General features: G+C 49.4%; 1 protein-coding gene across 8 annotated transcripts in view; it reads right to left on the reverse strand.

Annotated features, from left to right (window-relative positions):
• Positions 1-475: 475 nt before the first annotated feature.
• The window catches only part of LOC139603211 (collagen alpha-1(II) chain-like), a 98881-nt gene continuing 87278 nt past the window's right edge, over positions 476-12078 (reverse strand). For 6 of the 8 annotated variants that reach the window (XM_071453785.1, XM_071453786.1, XM_071453790.1 and 3 more), the window contains 19 exons: positions 11414-11521; positions 11247-11300; positions 11057-11110; positions 10690-10743; positions 10262-10315; positions 10025-10078; positions 9743-9796; positions 9024-9077; positions 7722-7775; positions 7593-7646; positions 7267-7320; positions 7140-7157; positions 6942-6995; positions 6692-6754; positions 5839-6004; positions 5501-5607; positions 4635-4715; positions 3204-3392; positions 477-1329 (listed from right to left, as the gene is read on the reverse strand). In XM_071453785.1, the coding sequence (XP_071309886.1) occupies positions 1180-1329; positions 3204-3392; positions 4635-4715; positions 5501-5607; positions 5839-6004; positions 6692-6754; positions 6942-6995; positions 7140-7157; positions 7267-7320; positions 7593-7646; positions 7722-7775; positions 9024-9077; positions 9743-9796; positions 10025-10078; positions 10262-10315; positions 10690-10743; positions 11057-11110; positions 11247-11300; positions 11414-11521 (1476 nt within the window). In that variant the 3' untranslated portion in view covers positions 477-1179. Of the gene's footprint in view, positions 1330-3203; positions 3393-4634; positions 4716-5500; positions 5608-5838; positions 6005-6691; positions 6755-6941; positions 6996-7139; positions 7158-7266; positions 7321-7592; positions 7647-7721; positions 7776-9023; positions 9078-9742; positions 9797-10024; positions 10079-10261; positions 10316-10689; positions 10744-11056; positions 11111-11246; positions 11301-11413; positions 11522-12078 lie in introns of all 8 variants that reach the window. The other 2 variants (XM_071453788.1, XM_071453791.1) reach the window with 2 other exon arrangements.

Below are 12078 nucleotides of genomic sequence, written 5' to 3' on the forward strand. Positions count from 1 at the left end.
CCTGAAAACGCTGAGAGATTTTTGGGGGTGTGCAGCCTGGAGGGGAGAAGCTCCAGGGAGAGCTCAGATCCCCTAAAGAGGCTCCAGGGGAGCTGGAGAGGGACTGGGGACAAGGGATGGAGGGACAGGACACAGGGAATGGCTCCCACTGCCAGAGGGCAGGGCTGGATGGGATATTGGGAATTAGGAATTGTTCCCTGTGAGGGTGGGCAGGCCCTGGCACAGGTGCCCAGAGCAGCTGGGGCTGCCCCTGGATCCCTGGCAGTGCCCAAGGCCAGGCTGGACAGGGCTGGGAGCACCTGGCACAGTGGGAGGTGTCCCTGCCATTGGATGGTCTCTAAGTTCTCTTCCAACCCAAACCATTTAGGATTTTGTGATTTTATTTTTCCTACAGACAGGCAGGACAAAGGGGAATTTTCCTTCCAGCCGTGAGTAGAAGCATACAGATTTTTTGCTCCATGCTGGGACAATCCAACCATCCCCGTTACACCTGGGAACAGAGAGTGCTGAGCTGGCCCTGCCTCAGTTTCCCCAAGTGCCAGCAGGTGCAGATGCCCACAAAGGCACCCAGTGCTGCAGTGCCTGGCTCTACACCACAAAAATCCCTCTCAGTGAGATAGAGACTCAAAAGCAAGACAGGATTTGGGGGGGATTAACATTTTCACCCCTTTGCAGCACTTGGTGCTGGGCTGGGAGGGAGATGCTGGAGCAGCAGCACACTGGGCTCTCTCAGGCTCACCAGGGCCACTTCCCAGCCCAGTCCTGGGCCATCAGTGCTCCAACCATTTGTGCACTTGATCCTGGCAAAGAAAAGCTCCTTTCCTTCCCCTTTTCCCAAGCTGACACTAGTTTTGCTTCTGTTTTTTATTTTTTTTTTCTTACAGACAGTTCCCAGCAATTATAATTCTCAAACTTCCCCCAAGCAGTCATTAAATCAGCACCTTCTCATATATAATATATACATATATAATATATATATAATTTATAGAGAAATGACTTCTGTAAACAATATTCCTCTACTCCAGAAGGAAATGGAGTCCGGGGCATAACACAGCTCCAAACACAGCAGCTCTGTGGAGCAGCTGGGAGCCCTGTGCCACCTCCAGCTCCACTTGTCCCCACTGCGATGGCTCTTGGGTGGGGACAGAACTGGCTGGCTCGGTTTGGGTGGCACCACTTTCAGCTGAAGCAAACTGGTCCGACTGTGAAACCAAACTGGTGCGAGGCGTCCCCGTTGTGGAACACAGCCAGGTCCCGCAGGGGCAGCAGCCACAGCTCCTCCGTGCTGAACTGGAAGATGGTGTCGCTGATGGAGGACTCGTTGTCCAGCTGAAATGACCACCAGGGACAGCTGAGTGCCACCAAAGCCCTCAGCTGAGGGCCTGGAGCTCCCTTGGCTCCATCCCCAGCCCCTCCTGGCTTTTCCAGGCTGGTTCTTCCCCCTTGCCATAGCCCCAGACCAGGAAGTCCCTTGGGCCAAAGGAATGGACGTTCTCCATCCCCATTGTACCCTCATCCCCCTGCTCCATCCCAAACTGCAGGGCTTCAAACAGTCTCCCAAAGGGCTCTCCAAAGGTTGGGAGCCTTTTGCAGGTGTGTATATGTTAGAAAATAATTTGTGCTAAAGGAAATGAAAACCACAGCATTTTGTGTACAAAGCCAGTGTGGGGCAACAAGCAGTAATAGGCTATGGGATAAAAATGGAGATGCAAGTGTCATCAGGTGACTGCCTCCAGGGATGGATATTTCAAGGGATGTTTTTAGCTGACAAGACCCCAGCAGAAGGCATTTGATAGGCATCATCAGAAGTTTATTCCAGAAAGTTTTCACCTCACAGGACTCCAGCAATTATCCACTGATTCCGAGAAACGTGGCAGCAAAAAAGAAAAACTGCAATAATATGCTAAAATATGCTAAAGAAGAGCCCTTTTCAGAGCCCAAAAGACTGTATAAAACAGACCCCTCAGGAATGACATCTGGAGACCCACAGGGACTTTGGTGCAATAGAGGACAAATCCTGAGTCTCCCTGACCTTAATCGCCTGGCTCAGAGTCAAAATTGCTTGTGGATTTTTACAAATGTATACTTTGAGAATGTAATAAAGTATTACATTTAATAAATATTAAATATATATAAATAAAATATTAAAATTATATATAATAGATCCTATATAAATATATAATATATTTATATTTATATATTTATATATATATTTATATATTTATATATTTATATATACTTATATTTATATAAGATATATAAATGTATATTATACAAACGGTATATATTTATCTATAAATAATATTATCTATCTATAAAATATATAAATAATTAAAATTATAAATTAAATTAAAAATAATTTAAAATTAAAATTAAAATGTCATAAAACAAATATTAATTCTTTAATTTAGAATTATTTATTTCTATGAAATGATTATAATTAATAATTATTGATTATAATTATTTATTAAAAATGAATCATTTTCAATTGAATAATTGTCATCATATAGTATATAACTATAATTTATATATTATATAGTATATAACTATAATTTATATATTAATATCTATTATATATTACATTATATTATATTTATTATTATATATTATATATTATATATTATCTAATTTTTATATATTATATAATTACATAATATAAATATAATTATAGTTATTTATCTTTAATAAAAAATTACAATTAATAATTATCAATTAAATAATTTGGAATTACTAATTATAATTTATTTATTAATCATATTAATAATTAATTATATTAAATATATTATATATAATATTAATATAATATATTATATTTATATATATTATATATAATATTATATATTATATTATACATAATTCTATTAAATATATGTTATAAATAGTAATGATATTAATTATAAATAAATAATTAATTATTTATTAATTATAGTTATTATTAATATCATTATACTTATAATAATAATGAATAACAATATCTAATAATATAATAATATTATTAATTATAATTATTTATTATTTTAAAATTATTATTATATATTATTATTATTATTATTATTATTATTATTATTATTATTATTATTATTATTATTATTATTATTATTTCTAATTTCTTAACTGATTTCATTTAACAAATCCTCCCCTCATTATTCAATTGGAGCACTCATTTATAACCCATGCCCAGGGGCTGCGCGGGCGGGTCTCACCAGGCAGCCGTGCAGGCTGGCGCTGTAGCTGTGCTGCCGGGAGTCGCTCAGGAAGCGAATTTCCTTGCGGGGCTGGGGCCGGCGGCGCTGCGGGGCCGCCCTGCACGAGTACGAGACCTTCTGGGCGGCGCGGTGGCTGTGCAGGCGCAGGAAGCGCAGCTGCACCGGGCTGGCCCCCGCGTATTCCAGCTGCAGGGAAATCCGGTGGGAAAAATGCCTGGTTTATCGTTGGCTTTTGGCAAATGTTCACATGAATATTGTATGTGTTAGGTTAGAAAGTTACGCTGGATTCATTTTCTTAAGTAGGGTGTTAAATATCGTTTTAGGTTGTAATATAATGTTAAAATAGAAACTATGCTATGTAAGATAGTTTTTTTAAAGAAAGGACGCGCAGTGAGATAGCAGCCACAGGACACCTAAATCTTTCCGAGAAAGAGAATTTATTGCTCCCTTATCAGAAGAAACGAACTTCTTCCGACCTTGCTCTGCCATGAAGAGCCATCAGGATTCAGAGGAAGAAGGTGACACTGCCCAGACAGAATCCTGGGTTTGAATGGAATTTATGCATCATGGATGAGGTGTATGAATATGTAACAGGCTGTTGTTTTTAAGGGTTAATCCTCTGTTAACATGGGTCCTTTTTTGGGCTTATTTTGCCCAGAAAAAGGTACCTGGACTGTCCATAACTCTTTGTTTCCATTGTCTCATATTGTCCTAATCCAAATTGTCCAAATTATTATTACTCTAATCATATCACTATTTTTATAACCATTTTATTACTATTAAACTTTTAAAATTTTAGAAACAAGTGATGGCATTTCTCACATCCAGCATGTGGGGGCTGCACTTCCCCAAGGCTAAACCCTGTCAGGGTCCAGCTTCCTGTTCAGCACTGGAGTTCCTCACAGAAGGAATGTCACATCCCTCTGTGCACAGCCAGAGGACCTGGGTGCTGTCCTGTAGCCATGATATCTCCTGAAAAATCCCTTTGCCAGGATTTTTTCTCCTGAGAAGCTGAGAGGCCTCAGGAACAAAATGTAAAAATGATTATCTGCTGCTGTGGAATGCAACAGGTGCATCTTTTGTTGGTCTCATGTGGCTGTTTTTAATTAATGCCCAATCACAGTCCAGCTGTCTCAGACTGTCTGGTCAGTCACAAGATTTTGTTATCATTCTTTTCCTTTCTTTTCAAGCCTTCTGATGAAATCCTTTCTTCTATTCTTTTAGTATAGTTATATCATTTTCATTTAATGTAACATATATATCATAAAATAATGAATCAGCCTTCCAAAACATGGAAGTCAAGATTCTCAGCTCTTCCCTCATCCTGGGACCCCTGCAAATTCCCACACTGTCCCAGCACTGCAGGGTGGCACTTGGAGACCCCAACCCAGCTCTGTGTCCCCTTGGCTGTTCCAGCCAGGCACTCACCAGGAAGCCCCCGGGCAGGGTGCTGAACCACTCAAAGGTGTTCTCAGAGCTGTAGGTGCTCAGCCAAGCCTTGATGGGGACCTGAGGGGAGCAGGGACAATTGTCATCAACACAAGTGCCACCAACAGGGGATGGTGGCACTGACAGGACAAGGAGCCAGCAAAGAACTCCTGGCACACACTGTGACCAGGATCCTCACTCCTCACTCCCTGCCAGGGCAGTGGTCACCATAGCAGGGGACTGTCACCACAGCCAGGGACTGTCACCACAGCCAGGGATGGGGCACCACAGCCGGGGACTGTAACCACAGCAGGGGACTGTCACCACAGCCAGGGACTGGGCACCACAGCCAGGGATGGGGCACCACAGCCAGGGATGGGGCACCACAGCCAGGGACTGTCACCACAGCCAGGGACTGTCACCACAGCCAGGGACTGGGCACCACAGCCAGGGACTGGGCACCACAGCCAGGGACTGTCACCACAGCCAGGGATGGGGCACCACAGCCAGGGACTGGGCACCACAGCCAGGGACGGGGCACCACAGCCAGGGACTGTCACCACAGCCAGGGATGGGGCACCACAGCCAGGGACTGTCACCACAGCCAGGGATTGTCACCACACCCAGGGACTGGGCACCACAGCCAGGGACTGGGCACCACAGCCAGGGACTGTCACCACAGCCAGGGATTGTCACCACAGCCAGGGACTGGGCACCACAGCCAGGGACTGGGCACCACAGCCAGGGACTGTCACCACAGCCAGGGATGGGGCACCCTGTCCCTCTCCAGCCCCACCAGCCCTTGTCCCCACCCACGCTGAGGGGTCCCTCGGGGCTGCAGCTGCCCCATAAAAGCCACCCCGTACCTGGTTGTGCACGGGGGCAATGCAGGTCTCCCCCCCAGCTGTGAAGTTGCAGAAGGCTCTCAGTGCATCCTGGGGGCTGCCCTGGTTGGGGTCGATGTAGTATTGCCCTGGAGGGAGGAGAGGACAGCCCTGGCACCCAGCTTTGGCACAGGGAAGGTGCCACACAGTGCCATCCCACCCCAGCTGGTGGCCTGCCTGCCAGCCTGTTTCTCCAGGGATGCCCATGAAGCCCATCTGACCTCATTCCTCAAAATCCTTATTCCCTCTTTATTTCAAAGAGCTGCCTGTCCCTTCCTAGGCCAGGACAGGCCCAGGGGTGCCCCCCATGCCCCTGGTACCATCAGGCAGGTCGGGGTGAGCCAGCAGCAGCTCCTTGCAGGTGGTGGCCGGGTTGGTTTTGGTGCCATTGGGATGCTCCACGAGGGCTTGGAGCTCCCGGCTCAGGGTGTCCAGCAGAGCCCAGACCAGGCTGTAATTCAGGTGGTTGGAGGAATAAATGAGGTGCTGGAAGAAAAAGGAGGGGATATTACCAAACTGACCATAGATCCCCCCACCAGGAGCATCATCAGGGATGGCACATGCAGGGGACAAGGACAAGCAGGGGGGAGAGGGAGTAGCTGGATTTTCTTGGTCCTGGTGCACAGGGGACCTCAGAAGGAGCAGGACATGGGACAGCATCCCTGGCAGCCCCTTCCTGTCACAGACATATTCTCTGAAAAATCTTTTCATTAAGATCTTTTCTCCTGAGAAGCTGAGAAGCCTCAGAAGAAAAAAACCCAGCAATAATTATCTGTTGCTGTGGAATGCAACAGGAGCATCTTTGATTGGTTTTGTCATTGTTTTTAATTAATAACTAATTACAGTCTAGCTGTCTCAGACTCTCTTATCAGTCACAAGATTTTATTATTATTATTTTATTCTTTTTCTTTGCTAGCTTTCTGATGAAATCTTTTTTCTAATTTTTTAGTGTAGTTTTAATATAGCATTTTCATATATTATATTATATTATATTATATTATATTATATTATATTATATTATATTATATTATATTATATTATATTATATTATATTATATTATATTATATTATATCAACCTTCTAAAACATGAAGTCAAGATTCTCATCTCTTCCCTCATCCTAAGACCCCTGCAAACACCACCACACCTTCCCTCCTGGGCCAGGGTCACTCACCTGCAGCTCCTCCTGGGACAGCATCACTGCAGGCCCTCTGGGACCAGGGGGGCCAGCCAGACCCTGAGGGACAATGACAGTGCTGGTGGCACTGGCTGCTGCCCACGAGCCCCTCAGCAGCTCCTCCACCAGTGCCAGCAGCTGCACGTCCCCATGGAGTGACAGCATGGCATGGCAGGGCCTCACTGCCAGGTTTAGGGGAGCGGGTGACCCAAAATTTGGGCTGGGGGGAGTTTGTGGCTCTGCTTACCGGCATTCCTGGTGTGCCCCTGGGGCCTGGCAGGCCTGGGAAGCCTCTCAGCCCCTGCCAAAGGAGGAGGTGCAGAAGGGAAGGAAAGCAAGGGGGGAGATGCTGCTGTGCTGAGCTGCACCCCCACCCTGCAGCCCTGGAGTGGGAAAGAGGGGGGGGATCCCACTGATCCCACTCCAGCTGCTCCTCACTACTTACTTTGGGTCCAGACAAGCCCTGGAAGGAAAGGACAGGAGCAGGATAAGAGGGAGGCAGGTGGGATCAAAGCTGCATCCCCGTGGGGTGAGGAGTGAACCCCAAACCTGCGGGAGGGGGAAGGACTCACCAGTGTCCCAGGAATTCCAGGGTGTCCCTGTGGGCCAGGGGGGCCAGTGTCACCCTGCAAGGACAACAGAGAGCTCAGGACATCCCCCAGCCCTGCATCCCTCTACAACCCAGCCCCACATCCTTCTACAACCCAGCCCCACATCCTTCTACAACCCAGCCCCACATCCTTCTACAACCCAGCCCCACATCCTTCTACAACCCAGCCCCACATCCTTCTACAACCCAGCCAGCCCCTTCCCCAGGTGGATTTTATATGGAAAAAACAAGAAATTCACCCTAAATACTCATTTTGGTCCCTGACATCCCTCTCCACCCTGCCCTTACCTGCCTTCCCTTGGGTCCTGGTCTCCCAGGGACACCGTGGGGTCCTGGCTTGCCCTGGAAACGTGGCAGGATGTCAGACAGGGTGACAAGGGACCAGGGGAAAGGAAAAGAGCAAAACCTGTCACACACCTTGAAGCCATCATCCCCTTGCTGGCCCAGGTCACCTTTGCTGCCCTTCTCGCCCTAGGAGAGAGTCAGGGAGAGCTGTGGGCAAAGGGAAGGACAGAACCCCCAGGAGACCAGGGTGGGTGGGGAAATTCCCAGTCATGGCTGGCTGCAACATTTCTGGAGCAAAAACCCCCAAACACCAGAGAATTGTTCCAGAGAATTCACTGCACCCACATTGCTGGGACAGAGGCAGCAGCAGGGATGAAAGGATCATCCCAGACTAAAACATCTCTCAGGAAAACCTTGGAAATTGCAAGGAAGCACTTGGAGAGAATAAAGAAGATTCTTGGTGTGCTGAAACCAGAAGCAGGGGAAAATCCCAGCACAGCCTCCCCTCTGCCTGCTCTCCCAGGAGCTGCTCACTGAGCTGACAATCAATTTAAAGTTTTAATGATTCCCAAAGTTTCATTTTCCTGAAGGCTCTGAGCAGCTTCCCATTGCCAGGGATGGGATCTGGGATGGGATCAATGGGATGGGATCAATGGGATGGGATCAATGGGATCAATGGGATCAATGGGATCCATGGGATGGGATGGGACCCATGGGATCAATGGGATCCATGGGATGGGATGGGATGGGACCCATGGGATCAATGGGATCCATGGGATGGGATGGGATGGGACCCATGGGATCAATGGGATGGGATACATGGGATGGGATGGGATGGGATCCATGGGATGGGATCAATGGGATGGGATCCAGGGGATGAGATGCAATGGGACCCATGGGATCAATGGAATGGGATCAATGGGATGGGATCCATGGGATGGGACCCATGGGATCAATGGAATGGGATGCATGGGATGGGATGGGATCAATGGGATAGGATGGGATGGGATCGATGGGACACGATCAATGGGATAGGATGGGATGGGATCAATGGGAGGGGACCCATGGAATCAATGGGATGGGCCCCATGGGAAGGGATTGATGGGATGGGATGTGCTTTGTTTCTCCAGCCAAGGATCCATCAGGAATGGCACAAGGGAGGTTCAGCTCATGGTGCATCAGCATCAATGCTTAGAGCAGGGATTTAAAGGCTCCACACTGCTGCTTGCAACTCCAGGAGGATGGAAAGGTGCAAAAGGACTGGCTTTGGGAGAAAATCTAAAGGTTCCATCTCCCAGCACTCAGGGACATGGCAGCCAACCCCCAGAGAAAGATGGTGCAGCCATCAGGGTTCAAAAAGAGGGGAATAAGGGATGGCATTCAGCAAATTAAATACCACCCTGTGCCCAGCTGTGCCTGGCACCTGTCCCCTACCTTGTGTCCTTTTGGTCCAGGGTCTCCTTTGATGCCCTTCAGCCCCGGGATGCCCTAAGAGAGAAACATGGAACTGCCTCACCCTGGGCTGAGCTGCTCCTGTCAGCCCCTGGCAAGGAGAGCCCTCCCCACACCTGAGGATTCTGAGGATTTCAGGCAGTTTTAGAAGCTCTGAGGCATTTTCCCTTTGTTTCTTTGATTTTTGCTTTCAGGAGGATCCCTCAGCAAAGCCCATTAAAAATGCACTGGAGGTGCCTTGGCTGGCTGAGAATATCCAGCTTGGTTTTTTTTTGGTTTGTTTTTTTGTTTTGTTTTTTTTTTGTGAAGTTGCCAAAGTTGAGCTTTTTTATTTTAAGCATAGAAAAAAGCAATTTCTAGTAATTAAAATAAATATTTTGTCCTTTTTGCTGGCTGAAGTTTGTCCCTCCATGACAGCTCTCTGGGCATGTGGGCATAATCCCATCAGTGCTCAGCACTACCTGGCATCAGACACATACCTAAAAGAAGGATTTGGCTCCTAGAACCAAATTTTGGGAATGAAGTGATTTGTCTGACTGCACACACCCTCCTGGGATGTTAATTTGGGAGGAGAAGACAGGAGGAGATGGATGAACCATTTAAAAACTCCCTCATTTTAAACAGGTCCCTGCAGAGCTGGGTCACACAGTGGGGTCAAACAGGGAGCAGCCAGCACCCCAAAACCCCACACTGATACTCACGTAGGGTCCCTGGGGGCCTTGGGGTCCTGGAAGTCCTTTGTCACCTGGGTGGCCCTGAAATGCAAAGGGAGAAGCCCTGGCTGTGCCCAGGGTGATGCTCCAGGGCAGGGAGAGCAGCCCATGGGGGCTGTGGGTGTGGGAGGTGCCCCTGTTGGGCTGGGAGGCTCTGGGGGTGCAGAGCCCTCAGTTATCCTGGTTTATTCATTTCTAACCTGGGGCTCAGGCAGGTGGGAGCACCCCCAAACTGCCAGGGGGGCAAGGCAGCCTGACAAAGGCACCTACCTTGTGTCCCCAGGGACCCCGTGGGGGCTGCTGGCCCATCTTGCCTCGCTTGCCCTGGGGACCACAGGTGAAAAACTCACAGGTAGTTCCAAACTGATCCAGCCACCCCTTGTCCCTCCAGGATCCCCTCTCCAGGGATTCTGAGCCCCCAGAAAACTGGGACCACCCTGCAGAGCCCTGCAGGGGCTCCAAGGAGCAGCTCCCTGCCACCCTGGTGGGGACAGCAGTGCCATTTACCCGTCTGCCAGCTTCTCCTGGGACACCTTTGTCCCCTTCCTGCCCAGCATCGCCCTGGGGGAAGAGGAGAGGGGGCATGTGGGTCTCCAACAGCTCAGCCACATGCCAGGACTGGGCAGGAGGAGATGGGGACAGAGCCCAGCAGGCACTGGGGGATTCTGGAGATGGGCACCAAGAGCTGGGGAGGCCCCTGTGCCCCCCAGGGCCACCTGAGCCAGGCTGGAGGCAGGAGCTGCCAGCCCCTCACCCCAAAACCAGCCCAGGAGCAGCCTGTGCTTGCCAGGTGGGGAAAACCAGCTCCTCCTGGGCAATTCCCACTGTTTGCTCTCCATGGTCCCCCATGGGTCTGACCAGTTTAGGCTTGCCCACCCCATGCCCACTGGGCAGTCCCCTCAGGTGCCATCCCCAGGGCAGGACTTTGGGGGTACCTTCTCTCCTTTGCAGCCCTTCCGTCCTTTAGGACCAGCTTGTCCAGGAGCCCCCTAAAATCCCAAAGGAGAAGGAAACCCCTCTGTGAGGATGCTGTGCCAGGGATGCCCCTCCTGGCTTCCCTCCCTGCCTTGCCCCAGTGTGCTCAGGAGGATGCTCTAAGCTGGAATCTTCCCTTTGTGATTTTCCCTCTCTCTGGAGCAGGCTGGGCAGAAGGGGGCTGTGGGAGGGTTCAGCACGAGCAGGAGATGGTGCCTGCATTGGACTTTTACACCTCCAGGAGATGCCAGCATTCCCCAGCCTCTGTCAGGGAGAACCAGCACTCCCACCATTTGTCCATTCCACTGGCTCCATCCCACTCCTCACCACTTGTCCTGGTTTTCCTGGCTCTCCTGGCTCCCCTTTTGCACCCACCAGGCCCTAAGAAGGAAAACAGAATTCAAAGCAAATCCAAACCTTTGGGTTATTCAGATATTTGGGTTATTCTGTGAGGGACACAGATGGGGGAGGCTGGAAAAGCTGGGGCAGGGAATGGGGCAGAGAGGAGCCCACTCACCTCAGTGCCACTCAGCCCGGTGGCTCCAGCTTCACCCGGTGGCCCGAGAGTCCCCTGAGTTCATTTGGGGACAAAACATGAGGCTGGCAGCAGGGAAGGCACAGCTGGGGCTCTTGTCCCCAGGGAGAGCTGTGCCATGGGTGTCCCCCATGGAGCACAGGTGTTACCTGCCGGCCTGGCTGGCCCTTGGTGCCCACCACTCCTCTGGCTCCCTCGTGCCCGGTGAAGCCCCGGAGCCCAGGGGCACCCGCCAGGCCCTGAGCCCCCTGTGAGCCCTGCAGGGCACAGAGAGGGGGACACTGCTCACCCCTGTCCTCAGCAGGGCCCGAGCAGCTGCCCCTCGAGGGACTTCAGCTGCACTGAGCTTTGCAAATTCCCCTGCAGTTTATTTCACAGCAAATCTCCCTGCAGTTTATTCCACAGCAAACCCCCTGGAATTCATTCCACAGCAAACTCCCCAGAGTTTATTCCATAGCAGCCCCCCTGCAATTCATTCCACAGCAAACCCCCTGGAATTCATTCCACAGCAAACACCCTGAAGTTTATTCCAGAGGAAACACCCCTGGGGAATAAACCCTGGGCAAATCTGCCCAGAGTTTATTCCACAGCAAATCTGCCCAGAGTTATTCCACAGCAAATCTGCCCAGAGTTTATTCCACAGCAAATCCCCCTGGAATTTATTCCACAACAAATTCCCCTGCACTTTATTCCACAGCAAATCTCCCTGCAGTTTATTCCACAGCAAATCCACCCAGAGTTTACTCCAGAGCCTGACCTCTCCCAGCAAATCACCCAAGCTAAAGGCTTGGAGCAACCTGTGGAAAGTGTCCCT

Source organism: Agelaius tricolor, unplaced genomic scaffold (assembly GCF_023055355.1).
Source record: "Agelaius tricolor isolate 1412-34295 unplaced genomic scaffold, bAgeTri1.0.p SCAF_37, whole genome shotgun sequence".
In the NCBI taxonomy this organism is placed as follows: Eukaryota; Metazoa; Chordata; class Aves; order Passeriformes; family Icteridae; genus Agelaius; species Agelaius tricolor.